Source organism: Rattus norvegicus, chromosome 1 (assembly GCF_021556685.1).
Source record: "Rattus norvegicus strain SHRSP/BbbUtx chromosome 1, alternate assembly SHRSP_T2T, whole genome shotgun sequence".
Taxonomy (NCBI): domain Eukaryota; kingdom Metazoa; phylum Chordata; class Mammalia; order Rodentia; family Muridae; genus Rattus; species Rattus norvegicus.
In genome coordinates, this window is record NC_141534.1 from 271,557,501 (window position 1) to 271,584,891 (window position 27,391).

The window sequence follows — 27,391 nt, forward strand, 5'->3', positions numbered from 1 at the left end:
GATGTTAGTGGTGTTGCACACAGCTTTTACAGGGGCCCCAGGGATTCAAACTCAGGTCCTTATGCCTGTGCAGAAAGTGCTTTTACCCACTGAGCGTCTCTCTTGCCCACTGCCCTACCCTTTGCTTTTAAATAGCATACAGGGTACTGGAAAAGAACCAAACAGACCTGGGGTAATAAAAGTGCACATTTTGGATGGAAATGCCCAAGTGGTCAGATAGTCAATTCATCCCCAGAAACCCTTAAATCTAGGACATTTCTAGCTGTGATCAGAGTCCTCCACAAACGTGAATTGCTTGTAAACCACACAGGAGTGACAGTAGCTGCTCTTGCAGGAAAGAAGCACCTTGCAGTCTTTGGAAGCACGGACTCGGAGTCCTCTGATGACAGCCTTGTCGATTTGGTAAGTGCAGAACGATGGTCAATTGCAGAATTGCCAAAACGCAGCTTTTATGATGTTCAGGGAAATACAGTCTTCGGTGGAGAAAGTCGAGTAACCTTTTATGAAATAGACTTGCTTCCTCCTAGACAGCTCCCTTTTGCAAAGCACTAATCTTTGAACTTTTTAAAAGAGGCAAAATTGAAGTCCAGGGAAAATGATGGACGCAATAAAATGACTGGGGGTGCACACTTGCAATCTTCCTCCTAAAACGGGGTGCAAAAGGCCAGGCCGTGCCCCGATGAAATCGGCGCACTCGGGCCTGGTAAAGTGCCTGATGGACTGTCAGGCACTCCATCTGTTCACGCCAGCCGAGCTCAGCCTGCCAGCAGGCCACTTTGCTTCTGGAAGAGAAAACCCCCTCACAGGATCCCCTCACAAGAGCAGTTCTAAAGGACTGCTTCAAACCAGAACTCCACTGTTTAAAATAAGTTATGCCCCCTCCTCCTCCCCCGCTTCAGGCTGTTGGACTCGGTGCCCGGTTTATCAAGCTGGGGGGTCTTTCTCGGGGTGAACGGATGACCAAATACAACCGCCTTCTTGCTATAGAGGAAGAACTCATCCAGAGTGGAGCATGGGGTATGTGCAGCTTTTCTGCTTTGTTTTCCCAGTAGCCGTGAATAAGCGGACAAAGATTGGAAGGGAGGGAATAGAAGTCCCTCTGCAGGAGGGCGGGACAACCCAAAGACTATAAATCAACGCTCACAAGAGCAGGATAGCACTTGCCACAATGTCCATTGTTGGCTTAATGGATTATCTATTTACCTGAATGGTTAAGACTCTCGCCACCCTTCTCCTTGCTGAATAGGCTGCTTGGTGGTGTTCAATAGAATTAATTGATTGGAATCTCCAAGCCTGCCTTTTGTTATGGCCCAAATTATACTTAAGGTTTCTCTGCACAGCCCCTGAAAGTTAAAGGCAGATGTGTTCCTTCTGGAAACAACTTGTTTTACTTCAAATAAGTAGGCGGCATGTTGATTCTAGCATGGTCTCACAGAGAGCTAAGGTCCCTCAAGAAAGGAACCGATGGTTTATGAGACCCAAACTTTGTCTGCATGTGGAGCTGCTTGCATCCCTGATGGGGGAAAGCTTATGGAATATTCATCTTTAATTTTTAATACTACCCACTGGCCCAATGGTGGCCGTGACCAGCAGAGAGATAAAGAGACCGATAAAATTGTGATTTAAGAAAGTGTCATAGGGCTACACAGAGAAACCCTATCTTTATAAAACAACGAAAGTGTCATGTTTAACTAAAAAGGGGATCTTCAAACACACCCTAAGATTCTGGAGGAGTAAAGGTATATTAGAAGATGGTTTCTGAGTTGTATGAAGGCAGTCTGAAGTTAGGCAGTACTGCCCCAGCACCTCCATAGGCGACATTATGACATTATCTCATCTTTTGTCCCCCTGACTTGTACGCCTTCAAAGACCTCTCCAGTCTTGCAGTTCCTAAGAAAGTCAACTACTTTGGAACATCGAAAAGAACCTGGGAGACCAGAGACCCACCCCTTTTTAGGTGCTAGCTCACTGCCCCTGGCATCCTAGAACGGATTAAGTGATTAGTGAGAATTTCTCTTAAGCTGTTAGATAAAGGGAAGAATGCCCCAAATTAGCAAAACAAATAGGTCCTCTCCCACCTCTGAGGAGGCAATCTTGGCAATGGTGCTTACTTTACTTGGTTCCTCCTAGCAGGTCCCTGTCTGCTGTGGTTCCCCTTAGAGTGGGTGGTTTGCATCACATGCAGGGCTGGTGTGCATCAGATGCCTCCAACTGTCACCACAGTAGGTGACACCCAAGCAGAACAGGGTCAGGCTGTTTTGAGAGGTCTGGATCATTTCTGCAAAGGTCTGATGATCTTCAGATCCCGAGACAGGCAAAACCAGAATCAGCTGGGCCGGGATGGTAAACTTTATTTATTTTTTTAAAATAGGTTTCAGTGAGGAACACAATTTTTCTTTCTTTCAAGAGGATGCTACTACCACAACGGCTGAGGAAACTCTTGAGCCCCTGGACTCCATTTTCCCCACAGAGGTTATAGAAGAATCAGCCAAAACATGAGCCTCACGGCACTGGCCTCCCAGGACAGTCACTTCACAAGTGGCTAGCTGGTGGGAAGTGTCTCCACAGTGGCTCTGCTCTTAACTCCGCTTATATATGTAAATGAGCATAATTACTACTTGTGCATGGTTTTTATTTTTTCAGTTTCACCGTCAGATAAAAAATATATATGGTGGTTTTCCGTGCAGTTCATGAGTTTTAGTTCACAGCTATATTGCCATGGGGACACTAGCTGCACTGCCTCCTTCTGAAGGTCCCAACCTAACTTCATTAGAGGCAAATGTATTTCGATGCCAGGTCCACGCCCAGACACACGTGCCTTACCCCTTACAAGTCAGAGCGCCTCTACAACCAAAAGACTGTTTGCCTGAGTAGCTTGCGGTGCCACACAGGCATCCTTTGATTTTGTTTCTCTTGGACATCTGTGCTAATCACCGGTGCTTTGCCTGGCAACTCATGAGCACCGAGCATCAAGGACTGCCTTGTCTGCAGCTGTACCTCTGTCTCAGCTCCCGGCACGTGATCACCTGTGTCTGTGTTGATACCTCCGTCTCAGCCACTGGCACGTGACTGCCTTTCCGCACCCCTCTGACGTTCTCATCCTTGTATTATTTTTCCTTAGATCCCTTTTGGAATGAAAGTGGGATTAACTTAATAAAACCACTCATAAATGAATGTTCTTACCACCATTCAATGCCCTCTTACACCACAGCACCAAGAAACAAGCAGCAAGTGGTCAGCACCTATGACAGACAAATCCGTGTTAACAGATACTCGTCCTCTGTGAGCCAGTGCTGGGCTTGTATCAGGGCATTCGGATAAATATCCAAACAGAGAGAACAGCGAAGTCCTTTACATCATCCTGCTGTGTGTTAGGTGAGCTGTAACAACGGCTATCTGTAATAGAGACCGGGTAAGTTACACTGGCCTGGCCTGCAGTAGAATTTTTCCAGTTGGGGCTCGGTCTGTTTGAAGAGAAAGGCAAAGGGAGACCAGCCTCCCCTCAGAACTGCGATTTGAGATGGGCTCGGTTGCAGACTCGTTGGAGCATGGCATGGGGAACTGGGTGGTCAATGTTACTACAAGCTTAGGGAAACATGTCCCAGTCTGTGGCGGCTCCCCGTCTCTCCAGCCACTTAAGGACAAACAGCGGGGCAGAGGAACAGAAAGGAGCATCTGTTTTAAAGGCAGGCCTGCTAAGACAAGATGTTCACCTGGCCTTAGTGGTGTTTCTCTCTCACACAAGTGCTACGAATGTGCCTTGGGACAGACATAACTCTTAAGTGATGAAGCCACAGCAAAATAACTGACCAGGTAAGCACCCTAATGCCAGCCCAGAATGCACTCTGGTCATAGTGGTTCACCCGAGGACTGTGCTCACCAATGGGTAGGGATTTTTCTTAGAGGGCTTTCCTTATTCATTCATTCTCATATTCGTGCACTCTCCCTCCCTCCATCCCACCTTCCCTTGCTTAGAATACTTAGTATCATCTATACGGAGATGAGAAATGACTTTGGGATGTGAGATGGACGTGAAGCTGTTTCAGGGCTTGCACACCTATGACAGGTGGGTTACCTACCCTCCACAAACACTGGAGTTGCTCACTGGCAGAAGCGATCCATGCATGGTGGCCTCTGCGGAAGCACTCCCAGATGAGTTTAGGACTGTGATACAGGCTATCACTTGCCCAACATATAACTGACAGTGGTCTGGAAATCATGCTTAACTTACAGGTGACAACCCTTTCATTGTCCATGAGGTAAGGAAGGAGTTATGTGGTCAAGTCATAAGAGCCCCATTTAACTCAGAGCAACCCAGTAGGGTGCTAGCAGCCCTGGCAACTCCCTGTCAGCCAACATCCCAGAGCTGGAGAACTACTTAGGGCTATCATGGGGGTTTGCGTAGAACTCACTCGGACAGAGGGTCTGCATGCCTCTGCTCACTATGGTTATACAAGTGTCAGAAGCAGTCAAGAGCGCTAGAGCAAAGAGACCTAACCCACACTTTCAAAACAGAATTAATGTCCTGCTAGAGAAAAGAAAATGTGTAGCCCCTCCCAACTGGCACATGAGTCGGGCACACAGGAGACACACAGCTAAGCTTACCTTGGGGTTAACAAGTCATCCCGGCAAAGGGCAGAACCTTAAAGCTTAGGTGAAAACAGGAAAACTGTACGGAAAAGGTGAGCAAAAGTCCACATCAAATACTTACATCCCACAGTCCTTTGCAAAGCTTTGTGGTCACAGGGAAGGAAAGAGCATTTTTAACTGATGAAAGGCAAAGATGCTTTCAAAATACCAGGTACAGGTAGATGACCCAGTCCAGCCAGCACACCTCACCCAATGGTTAATGTCTGCTTTCAAACCACATTAGTATGCCCATATGTGTGATGATGTAACATGGGACCGTGGTGCACCTGTTTTCACTGTCCTAGAAGTGTATGACACACAGCAGTGACCTGGTGGAAGATTTAAGAAATGTAGAAGAAAGCTGCTTGGTGCTACCACTCACACTGCTTTTCCATTGGAAGAGGCAAGGCTGGCTGTGTGTGCCGGGAGGTAGCTCAGGGGCAGGAGGCTCGACAGAATCCCATGCCCATCACAGGAAACCAGAAAACAAACAAAGTATCTCTCTAGGCTGCAGACTTTCAACCTGTCAATAACCACAGCCCACCCTTAATAAAAAACCGCCATGTGTCTCTTTTAATGTGTGATGTTGAGGAGAGTTCAAATCACAGCATAAGAGAACCCATCTAAACAAATCAATCTGTCTACAGTTAGCATATCGTCTAGCGGTATTAGTCAGTCAGGGAAGCACACGGTTGAAAAAAAAATCATGTTTTAATTCCCCATGAGTAAACTGACAGGGATATAAAATCAGCACTGACAGACAGGGGAAATAGTCAAGCCCAGTGAACCTACAGAAAGAGAATTGTCCCCAAGCCGAGGAAGTATCCTCACCTGCCTTCCCACCTCCCCAGGCCCACTAGTAGCACACGTGCAAAAATACAATAGGATACAACTACTGCAATTGTTACTATCATTTTCTTTTGCCCTCAGGTGGGGAGCACCTGACAGCTACATGCCGAGTCATGCTAACAAAACTAAGCCTTTCGATTTCCTTAATAGTAAAATTACCATTACTGAATCATTATCATAAAAAGTGCACTCAAGTACATTACCACTTATTTTAAATAAACACCAATTTTGAAACAATCAACTTTGAAAACCTGCATAAGTTTTTTTTCTTAAATCCCTGATTACATTTCTATTTAGTCACCGTGGTAGTCTGAAACATTGTATTTTTAGAAACTACCACTTAATTTCCCCTAAAAACAAACAAACAAAAAAACAAAACAAGAAAAGACCCATGTAGTATAGATCCTCAGTGAAGGAAGAAAAACAATGTGTGCTTGTTACTTATCTTCCCTGTGCATAAGAACGGGCGTTACATATGGTACTTGTGCCCTGTGAATGTGTGGGAAAACACAGTTAACTCATGGAACAGAATGGGTAGTTTACTGAGACATCCCTGTTAAATTCAAGGTTTGAGCATCTGTCCAAGTCTCTGTTGAGGCTGCCAGGATATCACCCCTGAAGGACTCTCTAAGCCTGGGACACAGGGTCACGTTTTCCACACAATAGTCAACTGTGCTCAACTCAGACCTAAGAGACCATGATGCCACCTCCTGAGCTCAGAGCTGGCCGGTCTCGTGTACCCTACAAAATGGAGACTCTAAAGGACCCACTAATGTCCTGACTGCTGCAGTTTCCCATCAGAAGACCAGACTCAAACAAGAGACTCTTCCAGGCCTTTTCTTTATATGGAGTCTTGCTATGTGACCCGAACTCAAGCTCAGGCTCAAGTGATCCTCTTGCCTTAGTCTCCCCATGTGCTGGGCTTGGATTAGAGGGTGCCCCTTAAGATAATTGTTAAGTTTGGTGGTCTCTGTTTATCCAGTTACCAGCAACCACCTTTAATTTTCCCATGAATAATTTGATGAGTGGTAAGCACGTTCCCTGTAAAGACACCAACATCTGAGTTCTGCCACAGTCTCAAGAAAGTCATACTTCATATAGAAACTAGAAAGAACCCTTACCCCGTAAAGATTAAAAACTACCCAGAAGATGCGTTTTGCTAAACAGCTTACTTATGTTCATAATTGCTACTTACAAAGTGATACCAGCAAAGGAGTGTGGGGAACAAAGGAATGTCCAACAGTTCTTGACAGTACACACAGGTGAACCACGTGCTCACTGAGAAGGCCCCGCAAACACGCCAGCCTCTGGTTTCAGATCAGCAGTTAGAACTGTCCGTCTCTCCCGTTTTTCCACCACTGCTGTCTTCTTTGAATTCTGGTTGTGTTTCGCCTCTCTCCTCCTCCTTGCATTGGGTTGGGTCTTTCTCAGCAGCCTGGTCTTTGGTTTGGGGTTCATGTGTAGAAACAGGATCTAAAACTACAACCGGCTCAGACTGGTTTTCACTGCCCACACATTTTCTCCTGTATCCACCTTTACTGGGAGGCCTGTGAGAAGACAGTTAAATAGAAAAATAACTAAGCAGAAGAAAAGAAAACACTTGATTTTCAGATTCCCGGATTCAGAAAAATGACAACAGAAATGGTCCTAAGTCTAACCGACATGCACAACATGTAAGTCTTTGGGATGCCAGCCATTTAAAAAAAAAAAAAAAGGCAGCAGCAGATAATCTGATTATGTAATAGGCACAGAGGGCCAGGAAAGAGAAAGCAGATAGACTCAAAGCAATTAATTACGGAAGTAGAAAACATCAACTGTACCTACCTGCTTAATTGCTCGCTCCTCTAGGAAGTACACAGCCCTTGGCTCCACTCTGCAATCCCAAACACTGCCCACGCTGCCTTTGTCCCACCAGCCTAGCTCAGCAACAAGGAGCCAGCCCAGACCCCCACTACCTCTTGCTCCCAGTACAGCTGTTTGCAGCTTAGCTGAGAAGAGGTTGCATGGAGAGGGTTGGGGATCATCCTGGCTCAGTGATGGACAGACGAGAGTGGCAACCAGCTGTGCCCACCACAGCCATTACCACCCAGGAGGGAGACCTGACCTCAGGAGGTGGGTGGAGAAAGGGCTGAGGAGAGCACTCAGGGAATGTGGTCGGACGCCAAAGTGTCCAGAAGCTTCCCTAACCAGGAGAACTCGGTTCTTGAGAAGTTTCTTTCAGAATTTTCTAAGTGGTTTTCTTTCCCTCAGAAGTTGCCTCCCTTCTGATGTAAGAAGCTATTGTTTTTCATGCCAGGTAGGCAACAAAGTTTCCTTGTGGGAACAGAGGTGTTCTTCAAATATACTCTATTGCCAAGTGTTAAACTGTGGTTCCCAAATCCTCTCAGAAGTAATGGTGGGTACACCCTGGGAAGGTTTCAGGCTGCTGGGCTTGCCTAGAGGGAACACAGCAGCTGCAGTGGGCAGGGCCAAGGCTCTCAAGATGATTCTGGTCTTCCCAGCCAATGGTCCATTCCAGATTGAGACTTTCACCCTAGAGAACCAACTGTGAGTCAGAGCTGTGAGTCAGGACACGGCAGCCCCACCTGATATGTGATGGAGAGGTACTGCTTAGCGCCTGCTCACTGATCTACCTGCCCCGACCTTTGTCAGACACTGACTTCCACTGGCCTGTCTTCTTGAGCAGGTCAGATCGTGTGACAGTTCCTCTCTTACATGCAGTGTTTCTCCTTTTCTGAATTCAACACGGTTAATTAGGTGTTTGTTTGACTCTCTGATAACATATGGGACAGGGACTGTTGAGTTTTGTCTAAGACTCTACCCCCACCCCCACCCCCAGCATCCACGTAGATCATGTATAAAGTAATCAAATGAACGAATAATTAATAGCAGACTAGAGAAGAGCCTGAGTGAAAGCTTGGGTGAGAGTAGAGCTGGAGGTCTCATCCGTACATGGAAACAGAACGAGACATCTATTTCAGAAGATGACTTGCATGACCTGCTTGCAAGGCACAAAAGCCTGAACCAGAAAACCACAGTTTTCTACAAGCTCTAACCAAATGCCTGCAAGACATTCTCTGGCTGGCAGGTCGTATTAAAGACATGGGAGAGGAGCAGAAGGAAGGAGATCCTCAGGAATGGACATGCCAGAGACCATGATGTTGCTGTCTGTCTACCTTAGTCCAGGAAACATTTCTCAAAGCACCCACTACTATGTCCTAGAGGGCAGGTTGGGGTGCCATTTCCTTGGTAGTACCTGTTTCAACTTTCTCTGGTCCAGGCAACATCTTATAGCTTATCAGAAAAGCAGAGCCACCTAAAAGAGCTGTTAACGGGAATTAGATTCAGGGCAACAGAGGACACGGTGCAAGTCGGCCATGTCTATGCATGAAGCTTGGCGTTCTGGCAGCCACCAAGGCAAGCTGGCTGTAAACTGGCAGAGACTGAGGACAAACTAGAGATGCATCTTCCTGTGACAAGGGCCCATCAGACTGACGCACCTACCCCACAGGACAAGCCTAGCCCTACCACGCGGAACCTGCACATGCATCTGAGCTAGAAAGCGGGCAAGCTGGAGAGAAAGCTGGGAGGAACGACAGAACCGATCCACAGGCCAGCCACTGTTAACATGTGAGTCAGCACATTATACCCTTCATAAGCTATCCCAGATAAGCTACACATGAACCTTCTCATGGTTCAAAGAAAAACGTTATTAAAGCATCATCACCTCACGTATGCTTGGGACACTTCTCTCATGGCCTGGAAACAAGCATATGGGGAGTCCCAGGAGGTGAAGCTGCAGCTTAGCTTAGCCACATGGAAGTCTGCAGGTCAGCTCCAGTTAGCTTGCTCGTGAGCCTGCTGCTGTCGCTAGCCAGCGTGTTGGAAACATGCAAAGGAGAGAATCTCACTCTGCCGTTTGGAGTGAGCAATTGCCATAGGTCCATACAAACCTCTGCTGCTCCCGTGGACTACGGTGGGCGTTTTCATGTCCCCCCCGTGTATCTGCAGGCCAAGGGTGGTTAACATCTCCTAGCAAAAGCTGTCTTCGTCAGCTGGGAATTAGAGCTCTCCAGGAATTGCTTTCAGCATCCTGTGGCAGCAATGCAATTATTTAGACTAAGTTAATTAATGTGGGAAGACCCACCCTGAATGTGGGCAGCACCATTCCCTAGGCTTGTATCCCAGACTGAATAGTAGAAAGAGCTGACTTGTAGCATTCATTGTCCTCCAATTCCTGACTATGGATACAATGTACACAGCTGCCTTGACCTCCAGCTATCAGGTCACCGCTGACAAAATGAACTAATACACCATCACACTCATCATCCAAAATTAACCCTTTCCCCCTTAAGATGCCTGTGTCAGAGTATTTTATCAGAGCAATGGAAAAGGTAACTAATACATTCCCAATCCCACATCCTTTGGGGACAGTGCTGAGAACCTAGGCCACTGTTCAAGGAAGCCATGTGGGTCTAGAGGTTTGAACCCAAAGAAAGCTCAAGCAGTTGTACCACAGGGGCCTGGTCCACAGTGGCGCCTTCTTCTTCAATTCAGCATCTAAGGACAGTAATTGCCAATAAGCAATTAAAGTTCACACTCATGAAGGAGCCACGGCAGCCTTTCTCCTGATGCAGCAGAATCTGTAAAGCAAAACTGCTGAGTCACAGAGAGAGGGCGGGGAGGAAGGCTATGCACGGTCAGTCCCTCCCTGTCAGATGCAGACTTGGGGAGGACAAGTGAAACAATCCACCATCTACCAACATAGATAGAACCTGCATCAGTAGTCTCCGGGTCCAAACAGCAGAATCTTGTAGTTATCCGAGATCCATTATAGTAGACCTTCTTCATGGATCATTTTGGATCACGTGCTGAAAGGTTGTTTCAAGGAAACTCCCCTACTCCACCACCCCTGCCAGAGCAAGCCCATTAAAAGCTAGAATTCGAGACCTTAATCTACAACTCTATTACAACTGACAGCTACTTTCCCTCAATTGCAGGAGAACCAGAACAAGGGACTCTGGTAGGTGGGCTTCCCTTGCTGGTAAAAGAAAGACCTGACTCCAAACCGAATCGGTGTAAGAAGGATCGGAAGTGTTGCCGTTTCACCAAAGCCGAAGTTGGTAAAGGGATTCGTTATTTCTCAGACTGTGTCCCAGGGCACAGAAGCAAAGCACCCCCCTCCCCCCCCAAAAAAAACCCAGTCATTGTTTGCATTCAATGAAGTTCCTTTCAAAATCAACTTTCTACATCTCAATTATATTCGACAACATTCTAGCTAACATTTCGGCTGCGATTCAAATTAACTAATGCCCCAAAGAGCCCCTAATCGACAAGGTTCTGAGCTCAATTGAATACAATCAAAGCTCAGGAAATGAAAAGGGGGGGGGGATGCTTATTTCATGCAAATTCTGAATATCGCTCAAGCTTAATTTTACTGATAATATAAAGGTGGGACATTTTGAACATTACAGAGAATGAAACCTTTAAGCGGTGAGAGTTATTTTATAAAATGCTACCTCTGAAAAGCTGATTGCCAAACAGTATAAAAACGGTTTGAGGCATAAATGCCAAGTTCATTTCTATTTCACTTCTGAGGTAACTATCTTTCAAATCGCAACAGCTGGACTATTTAACACAATCTGGTGAATCACAGTGTAGCGCTTCTCTGGTCTCCCAGTGGGACGTCTGCATTAGTCTGTGGCAGCCATCCAACAAATGACGTACAGTGGCCAGCCTGAACTCTGTTTCATTTACAATGAAAACGGATAAAACCACAATCGTATTTGCCACCTTCAAGGACGGAAAATGGAAAAGATTTAAATTTGTCTTTGTAAAGTAGTTTTCTGGGAAAACTCCAAAGAGGAAGTCAGTTTCTATTTCCCTAGTGTTAAAAAAAAAAAAAAAAAAAAAAAAAAAAAAAAAAAAGGCTTGCTTTGCCTTCCAATCCCTACAGAGAGCAGTGTTGAAGGGAATTGGCCTTACTGAAGCTGATAGTCATTGTTTCTTTCAGAAACTCTTGATTTTTTTTTCCAGAGCTTTCCATGTGGCCAGTCCAAAACTTCAAAAACGTTACATTCCAGACCTAAGCTGAGAATTTCTAGTCACTACCAAGTCTCATAACTCGTGCCACTGGAGTCAGGACAAAGCTCAGTGGCTCTGGCTTTGTGTACTTACTTTTTAAAAACTGTGTTTCAGCCAAAGGACTGTATCGGTTCCGTCAGTCTGACTCTGACTCTGCTTTGATTTGTGGGAAGATAGACTTAAAGTACAGAAAGTGTTCCGTATGTCCGGATTAGCCAGAGTCCCTTTTGTCACAGGTAACAATAGCTGAGGAAAGACCCTGGGCCCACATTCAGGAAATTTACTTTAGTGTTTTAGCAGCTATTCTGTTTACATCATAGACCATGGTGGTCCCTTTCAAGGCTGGGCCAGCGTGTTTGTTCGACTAGTGTCAGCTAGACCAAAGACGATTGATAGACTCTGATCCTGGACAGCCTTCACTGGTAAGGCCATGTAGGCAGCCCATGATCTCACTACGAAACACTCATGACACTTTCTTTTTGGTGGCTGGGCTGTTTTAAAAATATATATATTTATTTATGCATATGCGTGAGTGTGTATGTATGTATATATAGATTTTAGTCTTTATAAAAATTCATTTAGACCACAGGTATTTAAAAATGGAGTGCCACTTACAAGAAATATGTCAAAGAAGTCTCCAGAGATAACAATGGCTCCTTTAAAATCAGGGGTGCACAATGTGCATTTTCACAGGTATGTATTTTAAGTTCTCCTTTCAATTTACTATATTTTATACATTAAACTTTTAAGACAGAAGTCACAGGAATCCAGTCTGTTACCTTTTACATACTTCCATGAAATGATAAAGTATATTTCAAGTGAAATGTCTTTCATCTGTGTTAAAAAGTTCGGTTGGCTTATCTCAGGATCTGAAATTGCTTTCCCAGTCTCTTGGAAGCTACTTTCCTTTCAATTAAAACAAAACAAAACTTCACTCTACCTCATGAAACACAAATAAAAGGAAACATAAATACTGCTAAGAAATGTTTAAAAAAAAAAAAAACTCTACAAAGTACCAAGGGCAATTTGCAGAAATGATACATTTTAGACAAAGTTCTATAAAATCCCAGTCCTTGTAACTGAAAGCAAACATTAAGAGGCAATTAATTCTTCAAGAGAATGGAGAATTACTCGGTAGTCCTTTAGCAGTAATTTTGAGATTTACTCAACGGTATTTTACCAGTCATTTTTTTTTCACAAGGTGTAATACATCCTGAACAATTAATCTGGAAGAAGTTGCTGTCTGTACAGCCCCTCGGAACACAGAGACAATACTGACTGCTGAGCTTTCCGGCAGTCCACAGGATAACTCCTTGGGGGGAGAAGAAAAGACCAAGTGGGGGGAATCTCAGCTTCCAGAGCATCCAGTTGTTCGGCTAATTTTGTTGTTAAAACTTAATTGTCCATGTACTGGCACACACGGGGCTCCATTGTGGTCCTGCTCTGTGGAACAGAGCTGTTTCCTGCAGTGTCCGTACACAATTCAGCAGTGCTAAGATTACAGCTGAGCGCCCAGCAAATCCTTTAATTGTATAAGAGCATCAGATTAGGCAGGAACGTCCATGCAGCTCATTCTGCTAGTAGACTCTTCTCGGAAATAAATGTTTAAATGTTTACTAAGTACCAGAAGGTGCCCTTTTCCCCAACGCATTCTCCTCAATGCAGAGCATGTGCGCGCGCGCACAAACACACACACACTCTCACACACACACACTCACACACACACTCTCACACACACACTCTCACACACACACTCACACACATACACACTCACACACACACTCACACACAAATATACACACACTCACATACACTCACACATTCACTCTTACACATACACAAATACATATACACTCCCACACACTCACACACACTCACACACACATACACACACACTCACGCACATACACTCACACACTCACACACTCACACACATACACACTCACACACACTCACACACTCCCACACTCCCACACAAATATACACACACTCACATACACTCACACACATTCACTCTTACACATACACACACAAATACATATACACTCACACACACTCACACACACATACACACACTCACACACACTCACACACATACACTCACACACTCACACACACACACATACACACACTCACAAACATACACATTCACACATATTTCCACACATACACTCCCACACATACACACACACAAATACACATATACTCCCACACACACACTCCCACACATACACTCCCACACACACTCCCCCCCCACACTCACTCCCCCACTCCACACACACACTCACATACTCACATCCCAGAAAGAAAAAGGAGAAGGGGGTGAGGAAGAAATGGAGGACAGAAAGTGACCAGAAAAAAAGCACACTCCTTTTACCACAGGGTCTGGAAACTTCCCTGGCTTCCATTTGGATAAAAGGTTGACCCGAGCCTTTCTGAAGAAATGTTTACTTGGCCAACAAGACAAATCCACGTCCTACAGAGATCGCTGCTAGAGAGGAAGATTTTATGCAAAGTTGACACAGACCCCACTTTTCCATTTCATTTTTCAAACATTAGATTCACACTAGAATAAATAAAATTGAAGAGGTGAGTTAGAGGTCAAACAATGATTTAAAAACTCAATCCTATTTTTAATTAAAAACTTGAAAGGCATTTAGATTTCTTTTCCCTGTCATGGAAACGTTTGACTGGTCACACCAACCAAGATGTGCCTAAAATTTCTCTTTTATCAGCTACACTCTAGTATTCAAAAGATGGCTCAGACAAGATGAACTCTTGCTAGAATAAATCTGCATAGGGCCAAATGTTACAGGTATTTAGAGATACCACAGATCTGGAAATTAAATGTAAATTAAAATTTCAAAAAATGGCTTCAATAGAAAGGAACACTTTTCTATTGAAAGCAAAGTCCTGTAATTGCTACATGGGTTTGTGGTTTTCTTTTTTGTTTTTAATTCTCCAAGGGCACAAAGTGACCTGTGCTGAACCTCCCAAACAAAAAAAAAAGCAAGCTAACTGCCTGCCTGGTGCTTCAAAGGGATATTTAAAAGAACCTGAAGCTTCCAGTCTGGGGCCTCCAAGAGCAGGGTGCACTAGAAATGTGTTCGGTAGAAATGACCAAGAGAAGAAGGGCACCCTGGGAAATTGCTACCTCTCACTCCATTGTCATGGGACTGAATCCCTTCCTCAGGTTCTTATCTTCAGTGCAAAGTTTCAAATTAAAAGGCGCTGTAGGGGTTGACTACCGTTTACCATAACTCAGTGGAGGACACTCACCCTCTGGAAAGTAATTAGTGGAAGCCGTGAACAAAGCCCACTTCAAACCAGCAGAGCCATTTCCAGACGAGGGCAAAGGCAAAGCAAAATGGGGCCAGCGGCAGGGTCCTCACACCTCTGCTTGGTTTGTGGGACAGAGGCCTATGGCGTCCACCCAGCTTGTCCCCCATGCAAAAGACCCATTCGTCCCCCCTCTTCACTAACAAAACAAGCAACATCACACACAGCAGTTTGCCTTCAGATTGCCACAGTGTGTTACCATGTCCTAACTAACGCTCCTTTCTGGCCCCCTGCTCAGAGTCAGACATACTCAATGTATAATGTATTTGACTTAAAAGAATGAAGCAAGTCTGAAACACCTACAATAGCAAGTAAGTGAATAAATAAATAAATAAATAAATAAATAAATAAATAAATAAAATAATAAAATAATAAATAACAAACAAATAAGATGTGTAAAGGAGGGTTGGGGAAATGGCTCAGTAGGTGTTTACTGTGCAAGCATGAGGATCCCAGTTCAAATCCTGAGGCTGTAGATACTGTATGTGCCTGTGACTCAGCACTGGAGAGCAGAGATAGGAAGAACTCCAGGTCTTTGCTGGCCAGCCAGCCTGGGCAAAACGGTGAGCTTCTTCTGATTCAGTGAGGAACTAGTATTAAAGTAATGAGGTAGGAAGTGATAGAAGATATTCAATATCCTTCTCTGGCCTCTCCAGGTACATGTGCCAAACACACGCACACTAACACACACACACACACACACACACACACACACACACACACGAATGCCCTTTTATTGGAGGAATGGAAAAAATTAAAACAATCTCTCCCCTCTTATAATCTAAGACTGCTTGCTAACCAAATTGGCTGTTTCCAAGTGCTTCGTGCTCAGGATAGACTTAGGAAGACAGTAAAACACTGAAGAGCTGATGCTATCTGAGTGTGTATGGTCAATGTGACCGGATGTGCACAGAACAGGTCCCAAGGAGCAGCACAGTTGCAGTGAGCACTCTCGTCAACCTCCTCTCAGCCTTTCCCTAACCGTTACCACACTAAGTGTAGTCAACTAAGGTTTGAGAGACATGAGCTTTGCAGAAAGAATTGAGTCTAAAGTTATCTGACCCAACTATCCATCAGAAGTATAATTCTGGTCAGTCTGTCTAGTCCACTGAGCCTCTGTTTTCTCCTGTACTAAACGGGAACAATGCCCAGTAGGTTTGGGATGACTAAAAAGAACATGTATGAATAACCGGCTTAATGACTGTCAGTGAGGCACAGTATCGGTGACTAAACACTGCAGAAGGAAATCCCAGAATCCTCAGTCCCCCACTGGGAAATGGTTTCGGCACCCACAGTCGCCACCTGTCCACACAAACGTCCTGCCGGCTAAGGTTTGGGCACATTCCTCTCCATGTGTGCTATTCTAGTGCGAATGCCTACTGATGAAGAGGTTACACATACATGATGGAGTGGTGTGGGCTTTCCCCAAAACAATGTTTTCCCAGTTCAGTCCGCGTGTATCCATCGAGAACGTGGAATTTATATGTGTTGACAACAGAGTTGAAATGTCTGGGACACCCCGCACCAGGATTCAGATGGGTAACATGGCCACCCAAACAGGTATTTTGGAATCTCTTAGTCACTGTCTTAGCTTATGCTCCTATTTCTGAAATACTGATAGATTGCCCACCTTTCACTATCCATGCCCTGAGGAATGAGGAACCCTAGGTGGTGAATAAAGGCTGCAGTCTAACTGTAGAGCGCAGTGCTCTCCTGGACATGCATATGCCACTGCTGGTGTACACATGATGGTTATTTTAAAAAGCCTGATCTGATTTCCAAAGCCAAAGTTTTGTAAACATGCGTTAAATACATAGTGGTAATTGAAACAGACATCATTTTTTTCTGTTGATGAAACTGATGTTAACTCTTACTGGACCAGTAGCTGGTCTCTGAGGCAGTGCCTACCTCTTCCCTCCTTTCTCTAACTGGAAATAAACAGTCAGAAAAAGTTGCCTCTGTGGCCAGGTATCTCTAACCCAAGTGGATCTAAACATATTTGAGGCAACAGTGACAGAACTAGACTGAGTAGATGGCCTTAAGAGTCTTAGTAGTTAAAGACAAACCATTTTCACTTGGACGTGTAAGTTCGGAAGACGTGTTTAAAAGAATCCATTATTGTAAACCTTTGGGTTTGTACATTAGGATAAGTCTATAATGCATGATTGAGCCTGTCACGGCTAGAAAACAGGTATGTATTTTTGGTTCCTTATCTTAAAGGTAAACACGTACGGAGGGACCATGTTTGTTAGGGATGACTGAGGTCTTGGAGATGGAGAAGATTCAGGGGGCATGTCTACTACACTGGCTTCAGGTTTAATTTAAAAGGAACCAAACAGAAAGCCAACCCAGAGAAGTCACACGGTTTGACGTGCCCATCCGACGATCAAAGCTACAAACTCGGCTTCCAGGTCCACTTTTGTCCTCGATTATCTATTATCCCAGCGATATAATTTTAATATGAGATAGGAAGGAATTGTATATTCCATAAACCAGCTAATCTACATGTCGGCCCTACAAAAGAGGTGTCACCACACTCAACTTACAAAAGGAAACGTTTGTCACAGATTGTCGCTTGCCAAAATCATAATGACAGTGGCCAGTAAGGAGTAAGCAGATTGAAGACCCTTGGCTGGTTGACACAGAGCTCAGGTCTCGGAAATGACAGGGCATTGTTGGCCACTACAGACAGGTATGGGGAAGGCCTGGGTTAGGAAAGTAATCACTGTTTGTGTCCGGTCTTCTCTTGCCCTTTGCAGGCATAAACTGCAAACAAGGGCAGAAACACACCCGGCAGTTTTTCTGACTTTACCTACTTGGTTAGCCTGTTTCTAGGAATCATATATAGCTGCCTGAAAGTGAGAAGCTAGTTTTTTTTACTAAACTCCTTTATTTCTCTTTAGTACTGAGAGTCCTACCTGCTGATCTGCTTGAGTTGAGGAAGCTTACTCCGGCTACGCTGCGTGAGGTTAATCCAGATCAGCAGAAAGGGACATGGGGGTAGAAACCAGGTAGATACTGGCACTTGCTGAATCAGCTCTTTACCTTTCTCAACGTAAAAGGAAATTTCTTTATACTCTTCCAGTTACAGGTAACAGAAGCCGATAGAAGATGCCCATCAGAAACAACACAAGAGATTTGTTTTTTTACAACTATCGTTAAAATAGAAGCAGAATCAATTAGAATCTCCTCCCCCAAGCTCTTTTCCTTTCTTTTTTCCTCTTAAGCCCCTCAACAGTATAGGCTAGTGCCATTCATTTCAATGAATTCTTGTATTAAAGACTGAAACTAGCGCCTACTTTCTTGATAGGTACCCAGGACACAAACGAATAGATTCTGATTTTACAATCTTTAGACAAGGGCTTGTTCGACTACCTAAAATCCACATGTTGACTTGCGTTTTTTCAGAGATAGCATGAAGGTTTCCATTTTTCTGTGCGGAAATCTCGAGGCTTCTACTTTTGCCTTCTAACTTAGTCACTGGTAAGCTAGCCAGCACAGCCCCACTGAACCAATCAGGTGAGCATCTCGAGGTCTTTGTGTATCTGAGAGGCTGATGAGCAGACACAATGGCGAAGATGTGTGGTACAGAGCTAAATTCAAACAATCCCTCATCCTTTAAAAGGATGTTTCCCTGAACCAAAGAGTCCAACCAAACAAGCCCCAAGAAAGGCTGCGGTCTGTGAGTACCAATGCTGAGCGATGAGAAGACTGAGTGTGTCCTAGGGAAGATACTTGCTCACCCAGTCATTTATTGAGATCCTACCCGATGGCAGGCATGATTTCTGATGTGTGAAGTATCACAAATATGGAAAACAGACAAAAGTAAAAATCTTACCCTCGTTAAGGTTTACATTCCCGTAGAAGGAGAAAAATAACCCATACGGTATGGCACACAGTAACCAGTGTGGGGGAAATGGAGTAGAGTATAGTGGGGATATGTGGGGTTACAACTTTGAAGCACTCAGGGAGGCTACCTTTGATGTTGGTCCCTGAGGGGAAAACTGAGGGTTTGAGGGGGATGCTAGCCTGGTACCTGTGTGGGTGGTGTGTGTGTGAGTGGGGGATGTTAGCCTTGTACCCATGGGGGGTGTAGGAGTGGGGGATGGTAGCCTTGTACCTGAGGGGGAGGGGTGTGTGTGGGAGTGGGGGATGGGAATGGGGATGCTACCTTTGTATTGTGGGGGGATGTGAGAGTGGGAGATGCTGTCCGTGGTGGGGTGTGGGAGACAAGGAAGCCTTAAGTGATGTTTAAAGAACATGAAGTCCCGTGTGGATATACGTTGTTACTATGTGCATGACCATGTTAAGGATTTATCAATTGGGGTTCCCTCCTCCCGAGTGTTTACAGCCTGAGACTGCTGCCTACAGAGACTCCTATGGATACTGGCCAACCTCTCCCCTGTGCTGCACACACACAACAATAAATGAGCAGGGTTCCAGGCTGTGAGTAATCGGTGCCTCCGTCAGCCTCACACAGCCCAGGCCAGCTAGTCTGTCTGTGTGTCTTTCCTTTCTCCGCTACTTCATTACCCCACATCAGGTTTCCTGGACCTTGCCTTGCAGGACATGGGAAGGAAGGACATTCTCGGCAAAGCAGGCACAGCAGACACCAGGCCCCAAGAGCAATGGTACTTGGACGAAAAGGGTAAAAGATGGGTAGAGCAGGGGGTGGGGGTGGCGTTGAGGACAGGACAGCAGGGACTACAGCAAGACATGTGTGTGCATGTGTGCATGTTGTGCACACCCATGCAAGCTGGGATAATTGTATGCATTACAGGACATGAAGACTGGTACCCTCCCTAGACTTTGATTCCTGTCAAGGGTGGAGAATGCCACTCATCCGAGAAACATCATGGTGCTATTGCCACAAACCAAAATGAAGGGTTGGTTACTAGAATGCAAAAACACATTAACTAACGGGGACAAGTACAGTGGCACATATGTAGGAAGATGTCATGAGGAAAGCCGTCACTCTGGACTCTAACCTCAAAAGTCCACTGAAAAAACAGTGAAGGGCTGGGTAGATGGATCCGTGGGTAAAATGCTTGTTGTGTGAAAGCTGGACTCTGTAGTGTGTGTGTGTGTCTGTAATCCCAGCGCTCTGTGGTGAGACTCAAGGTAGAGAACTTGCAGACCAGCCAGCCTGGTGGACATAGCAATGAACAGAGATCCCACTTCAAACAAGGTGGAAGGTGACGTCTGACATTTGAGCTTGTCCTCTTACCTCGACACATATACTGTGACATGCTCACTCTCTCTAGCTTGCTCTCTCTCCTGCTCACTCTCTCGATTACTATCATTTGTGCCCTCCCCCATCCCTCTACCACAACCTCATTTCTAAGTGTTCCACTTGCCCAAGTCTAGGAGATAGGGCAAGGTGTTTGTGCCCACCTCGGTGGTTAGTCTAATTAAATGGATCTATTAGTCAAAGCCAACCCCAAATGACTCTTAAAAACAACCCCTTTGGTTCCTAGAAGTTTCTGGGTTCCTGGCTGATAACGTGGAATTTTTACTTGTAGGACCTGAAGCTAAATCTGTCAGTTATCACGAAGCTAAGTTCCAATGTAAGTGAAGGGAAGTCAGTAATTAGCCTGAGTATACACAGAGTTCTCAGATCCCGTCTAAGCTCTACTGAAAGGATGCTTTTCCCTTTTTCTTTTGGATTTATTTACTTTAATTTATTCAATCTATATCCCACTCATTACCCCCCCCCCCGGGTTATCTTCTTTCACAGTCCTTCCATCTTCTCCCCTCCCTTTCTCCTCTGAGTGAGCACATAAGTCTCTGCAGGGCTAGGCGCATCCTCTGCACTGAGGCAGGCAAGGCAGCCCAGCTAGAAGAACACATTCCACGGACAGGCAACAGCTTTTGGGATAGCCCTGCTCCATTTGTCTGGGATCCACGTGAAGACCAAGCCACACATCTGCTACATATGTGCGGGGAGGCCTAGGTCCAGCCCGTGCGTAAGGGATTTATTTATTTTTTCTTATTTCTAAATGACTGTTAATGTGAAAACACACGGCACTAGAGATCTCAGCCAAACAATGGAGTAACGGAAGACGCGAGCATTGGGTTACCAAGTTTAAAAGTTAATACAGCTGCACGCAGTACTTAGATTAGTGCTTTAAGTAGATAAATTAAGTTGCAATGTGTCTCTTAAGCAGTCATTGAACGAACAAGATGGGACATAAATTGAGTTCCACGTCAGCCTTTCTGGCATCCAGCGATTCTCTTCTCTGTCAGCACACGGATCCCTTTCACCGTCAATTCAACACACATTTTGCAGACCTTGGGCCTGCAATTATTTCATTTCCTTTCTTGGAAATGTAATTTCCACTTACTTTTGGAGAATAAAAGGCAGACAAAGGGGGAAGGAGCAGCAGTATTTTCTGATTAAGATTATCTGTGGAAAACGGTGGGGTGGGGGGTGAAAATCTATACGCACGTACTGAAGCATTTCTCAGAAACTAACTTGTCTCTGCCAAATTGCTTTTGTGCTGGATATTGGTTCGAATGCTGCCAGATTGCCGACGTCGAATAAGTGTTCAAACAAATTTAATAGCAAAGGCGAAGAATGAATACAGATCATCTTTCTGGGAGATGCAAACACCTCCCAGCAAAGGAAGGAGACAGAGCTGTGAGACTATGCGCTTTAAAACGCACAGTGAAATTAGATAACACATAGATCAGCAAAGATGGCTATTCATTCCAAAGGAGATAGGATCTCAATAGCCCCACGGGAGGAAGAAAATACCAGTCGGCAAAAATAGATCCACAATGAATTTCAACTTTGTTTGTCCAGGTTTCACCTTTTAAGCCAAGACAGTGAAAAACTACAAAAGGAGGGGGTGGGGGTGGGGGGGGAACTCTTTCTCTGACAGAACAGGAAATCAGAGGTTTAATTAATTGTGATTACAAGATTCGGCTGATCTGATTGGCCTCGCCTCTTCCTTTTCATTAAGTGACAGTCTAGTTGACATTCTGGCAAGAGAATTAGTGCCTGAGGGTAGACCAATTTCAAATGGAACTTGCCATTGTTATAAAACAAATTGATCCTCTTCTGCACCGGCCTGAAACACGTTCAACAGCAGGCTTATACCTAACAAGGTGCCACTTGGAAATCGGTCTCTAGAGGAACCCTCTAGAGAACACACAGTCGGTCTCTGGAAAGAACGGGATGAGGGGACATCTTTCAAGGGCCAGAAAAAGAGTCTGGACAAACACAGGCTCCAAAGGAGTCTGAAATATGGCATGGCTTCTCCAGTGTTAGCGAGCTGCTAAGAACCTAAGCATTTCATGTGGAAAAGACAGGTGTCTCTGGGGCGGAAATACCATCCAGGTCAAGTCTTTGTCTAGGAGAACCCAATGACTCCACCAACTAGTTCAGGGTATGTGGCATTTACTATGGAGCTGGAGGAAATCACCAAGATGGGAGCCTAGAAGCAGAAGCTGGCTCACAGGAGGGAGACAGGGTATTGGCAGGCCGCACGGAGGTCTTTCAGAAGAGTGACAGTCAAAGGAAGGCAGCATTCATTCGTCTACATTCTACTTAATGAAGAACATTGTTACTTACTGAAAGGTAACCTTGGAATTCGTGCATCCTTCCAATTTACGGGGCCCTTCACCTGGCTCAGGTGTTAGGGGACACGGATTGTTGAATTCTGCCTCCAGAGTTTTCTTGTTCAAGGCTGATTTTGTTACACTGGATACAGAACCCAACACTGGCATGGACTTGGACTCTGAGGTGGCTAATATCCCGGTAGGACCTTAAAACCAAACACATACCTCAAGTTTAATAATTCTGTGTGATGCTTATCAACAGTATGAAAGATTAGCTGAAAAGCCCACAGGAAGCAAAAAGGCCAAGTTGGTCAAAAAGTTTTAGCACACTTGAAAAGAAAAAGGAAAGGTTCCTACTGGAAGTCCTCTTTGCTTTGAGGTAACTCTACTTTTAAAGGCACCTGGATCACACTGGGAAATTGTCACAAGGGGTCACAAAGTCCCTAGCCACCCTGCTTCATTGACAGGTGCTGGGCAACACCACAATTGTGTAAACTTTCTTCTTCTTCCGAGTAGGGCTTTCTGACTGCCCTGCTTGAACCATTTTGCCTCTCAAGAGTTAATTCTTCCAAAAACTCAGCTCTGCGTTCTAAACAGAAAATGGACTGACGTCAACAAGGTTCTCTCTAAAAGGCTCATGAAGACTTCTTGAGCATTAAACAGCGTTTATGACCATTTTCATTTTGATGCGAATGAGCAGTAAGTGGATTTACTGCCTCTTAAAGAAATTCGGACACAAGATTATAAAAATTAAGTGGCAAAGAGTTTGGGCTGTTTACCTTCTGGTCTCTGCTGTTCTTTGGGACAGGACTTAATGACTACAGCAAGGCTTACTACTGAAATTATTGGCACAGCACTCTAGATCTCCTGGGCTACCGCTAAGCCTCGCACCGAGTGGAAACTAGGTAGCATACCTCAAAGGATATCCGTATTAAAATATTGGAAGGAACACCTTTAACAGAGAGGCCGACTAAACAACTCACAAATATGCAAATCATAGAATGTCAAAATGAAGTTAAGAACACAAGCTTGAAGGACACCACTGAGGAGAGACCTGGGAGATTAAAGATGTCCCGTGGCTCTGGTGGGGAAGTGCTTGCACGGCAGGCACGGAGCCTTAGCTTCCATCTACAGCACTGCGTAAACTAGACGTGGTGGTGCTTACCTATAACCCTAGCACTTGGAAGGTGGAGGCAGGAAGATCAGAAGTTCAAGGTTATTCTTGACTACATACAGTGTTCAAAGAAAGAAAGAAAGAAAGGAAGGAAGGAAGAAAGAAAGAAAGGATAAAAGAAAAAGAAAGGAAGGAAGGAAATATAAATTGGTATTATACAATCCAAAATGCTAGCAGATCCCTAATAGTAACAGCTCAGGAGATACATTCTTTTCTGTGGCTATGACTATGGCTGGAATATCTATCTCAGAGGAACTGAAAATTTGCTCAATTCTACTGGACTCTTCCCTTAGCCTGACTCCATGGTGCAGACCCCCCCAGGTCTGGTGACAGGTCTGATTTGACTTCATTTGTACCAGCTGCACAGAGAGGCTGGTGTGTTGCCTGAGTGCTCTGTTCGGAAAGGCCTTTCCCTTCCAGCTACACTTAGCCTTAGGTTACATGGGGGATGTGGAAGACAGCAAGAAGGGCGAAAAGCTTTTGGAAAACAGGGATATCAAGTCGAATCCAGGATTTGCCTCACCTCCACTCTGTTTTGTCCTTGGTAACTTGACAGCAGCACTAGACAGCGTCAAGCATGCCTGTCCTTGCGGGAAGATCTCATTTTGAATACACCCACGCCTGCTGCTTATTTCTACAGTCGAAGCCACTTAGAAAGGAGGGCAGAGGGCTCAGGCAGGGCTTGTGCGTCCCTCACGTGCAGAAGGAAATGAAGAAGGCAGAATGTTTGCAATGGTGACTGCTGCAGCCTGTGCTTCCTGAGAGCCTCTTGCTGGTCTCTGACATGTCAGGTTGGCAGGCCACCAGGCAGGACGGAGAAAGAGAGCAGCAGCCAGACTCAGAAGGAAAACTGAGCAAGACCATGCAGGAGCCTGGGGTCAGGTCTCCAAAGCCTGGCTGCTTCCTGAGGTTGCCTTCCTCTACATGTTCCCTCTCCTCCTCCCTATAAGTCTTATTAGTGTAGAAGAGCAGTGTCACAGGCCCACATGCCACGAGCCCACACGCCCACGAATGTCTGCTCAATTGTGAGTCACCCCCTCAGAACATTCTGACTGGGAGTAGTTTTCTGATGGCAGATCATATTTCTTTGTCCGTCTACTAACTAACGGATCTACCGAAAAAGAAATTAAAACAGGACCGAACACAGCCCAAGCTCGCTATGTACTTGAAGATGACCGTGAATTCCTAATCCTCCCGTCTACCTCTCAAGAGGGATTATGGGTGTGTGCCACCATGCTGTCTATGTGGTTCCCAGGATCAAACCCAGGTCTCTATGTGCTCCAGGCAAGCACTCTACCAACTGAGCTCATTCCGAGACCCCAAACCTACTGGATTCTTATGTTTTACTCTAACTTCCCTTGACTGGAACACTGAACACACTGCTGAAAACTAAACCAAACAAAAATATTCTCATTGTGTCTGTAAAATGCGTTCCTCCCTTACGCCTGGAAGGACTTCTGTTTTCATACCGACTGAAACCAAAGTGCCTCCCGATGTCCACTGGCAACGAGCTAGAAAGCTGTGGCCGCTGTGCATGTCTGGCTAAATCCAGGAGTGGAGAATGTTTCTGGAGGAATGAGAAGGTGAGAGGCAAAGCACACAACGTACTTGTCAGTAGTAAAACTTGAGCAAAGCCTGAAGCAGAGGGGCCTACAGGAGCACCGTCAGGTGGACTCTGGGAAGGCACCAAGTCACCAAATGGATGAGGGAGGTGGTTGAGTGCTGTTAATGCAATAAAATGTCTCAGAATGCCTCTGAGGTTGTTTACTGAGTGGGAAGAGTCCTTGTGTGGGATTTTATCAGTAGACTTTGCAGACTGAACTAAGAGTATCCTTATGGGAGAAAGGCTTAAGGACCATCCTTCTCTAAGGAGCTGTTATCATCTAAAGGCAACAGGGAAGAGGGAAACATATCCTTGGGTGGTACAGTCACTGGTAAACTGCCCATGTTCCTGTAACTAACCCTCACAGATGCTCCTATGCATATAATAACAAAACGTGTGTGTGTGTGTGTGTGTGTTGTGTGTGTGTCTGTATGTGTGTGTGTGTATGTATGTACATATATATCCAAACTACAAAACAAATAAAACTTCATGAACTTAGAAAGGTGACTAGATAGAAAAAGGAAGACCAGTGAGGGAGAGAGAACAAGAGTGGGTAACTGGGGTGAATATGATCAAGGTACTTTGTATATGTGTCTGAGAAAACCCACCCAAATGTCATCACATAGGCCTTTGTCTGGGGTACCTCACACTGAACAGGGCCAATCTACAAAGGCTTGGTTACCTACAAATAAAGATGGTGATGGCTATGCAAGCATCTTCTGAGGTATTACAGACACTCTACCCAGCTAGGACTTCTCACTCACATTTTTAAAAGCTAAACATTTAATATTAATTTTTGAAAGATGATTTCATGATAAAGGGACTTAGAGGAAGAAGAGAAAGAGAGTGGAGGGCTGGAAGAGGCTTAGAGGAAGAAGAGAAGGAGCGTGGAGGGCTGGAAGAGGCTTACTACTGCTATCTGCTTCTGCTGTCAGCTTTCTGCGGCGTAAAATCCTCTCTAACTCAGTTTCACTGTTCTCAGGGCCAAGGGATTTTAAGCTTCTCGAACTAGTGGATTTGTTAAGTGTCCCCTAAAACAAAAACAAAAAAGGTTAATATAATACGCAAAAGAACAGAAAATGCAAACCAATAAAACACTGTGAAAATCAAAATGAAATTAAGAAACAAGACAAATTACAAACAGATATATATGTGAGTTTCTCAAACTTGCACACACACCCTCATTGACACAGAGTCCTGGATTTTTCAGGAAGATACTGCTGATAGAGGAGACGGCAGCTTCATCTCAGTAGAACAAGTCATACAAGAATAGCTCTCAGGGAGCTGACTATGCAGGTCAATGATAGGGAGATCCTTGTACACTGGTGATGCAGATATCTATCCATGAACGATGGGTATGTCCCACTCACCTTGGAAGAACATCTTCATATGGCAGCATGGACTATACAGCACAAGTCCTCAGCTGCTAAAGAAACTGTGTGGTCTTGTTACTGACTGAGTAGCCCTGGCTGCATACCAGGGGGCAATGCTATGGTTGAGAAGCAACATAAGGGTCCCCAGTGTCTACCTGAAGAAGGAGCATGCTGAGCTACCTTGGCATCAGTGTGGGAGAGGAACACCGTGGTCCTACAGAGATGGACTGACTTCCATCGTCCTAACAGGCGAGAACATAGATACATGCCTTTCCAGTGCCCAGAAGACACTGTACACAACAAGAGGCTATCAAGCTGGACTCCTGAAACTGGCCTTGGCTTCTAAGAAGACAAAGACCAATGCCATGGTTTCCCATCCAGGCCCCTCTTGAAAGGTATGACTGAGGGAGAATAGCTTCCTATCTCCTTTACTACTGGAGTGTCTAAACAGAGCAGCATCTGATGTGCTCCTCACTCAGAGGTGAGCATGTAGTTGATCAATAACAAGACTTCCATGACCAGAGCCCCTCCCACCGCCCCCCCCCCCCCCCCCCGAAGAGCTCCTCCTCAGCTGTACCATCAGTGAGGGGACGGGGCAATCAAGAGACCTAAGATCTAGTCAGTGGAAATAAAGAACAACCTTCTGGATCTGTAAGCAGCTTTTGTTCAGCAAGGTTTGCAAACTTGCTAAGGGCTTTTACTTCCATTCCCTTCTAGCCTCCAGCTTCTGGAAGGATACTCAGGGTCCTATTGTTTAGAAATGGTGATTCTCTAGAC

At 45.1% G+C, this 27,391-nt stretch overlaps 2 protein-coding genes across 8 annotated transcripts in view; one reads left to right on the forward strand and one right to left on the reverse strand.

Moving 5' to 3' along the window:
• The window catches only part of Eno4 (enolase 4), a 23,435-nt gene extending 20,261 nt beyond the window's left edge, over window positions 1-3,174 (forward strand). For 4 of the 5 annotated variants that reach the window (XM_087650374.1, XM_087650395.1, XM_087650383.1 and 1 more), the window contains 3 exons: window positions 335-402; window positions 900-1,017; window positions 2,372-2,686. In XM_087650374.1, coding sequence (XP_087506500.1) covers window positions 335-402; window positions 900-1,017; window positions 2,372-2,499 — 314 coding nt within the window. In that variant the 3' untranslated portion in view covers window positions 2,500-2,686. 5 annotated transcript variants of the gene reach the window in all.
• Window positions 3,175-5,321: 2,147 nt separating this feature from the next.
• The window catches only part of Shtn1 (shootin 1), a 103,901-nt gene continuing 81,831 nt past the window's right edge, over window positions 5,322-27,391 (reverse strand). For 2 of the 3 annotated variants that reach the window (NM_001079705.4, XM_087650456.1), the window contains 3 exon segments: window positions 5,322-7,025; window positions 22,478-22,670; window positions 26,152-26,272. In NM_001079705.4, the coding sequence (NP_001073173.2) occupies window positions 6,797-7,025; window positions 22,478-22,670; window positions 26,152-26,272 (543 nt within the window). In that variant the 3' untranslated portion in view covers window positions 5,322-6,796. 3 annotated transcript variants of the gene reach the window in all.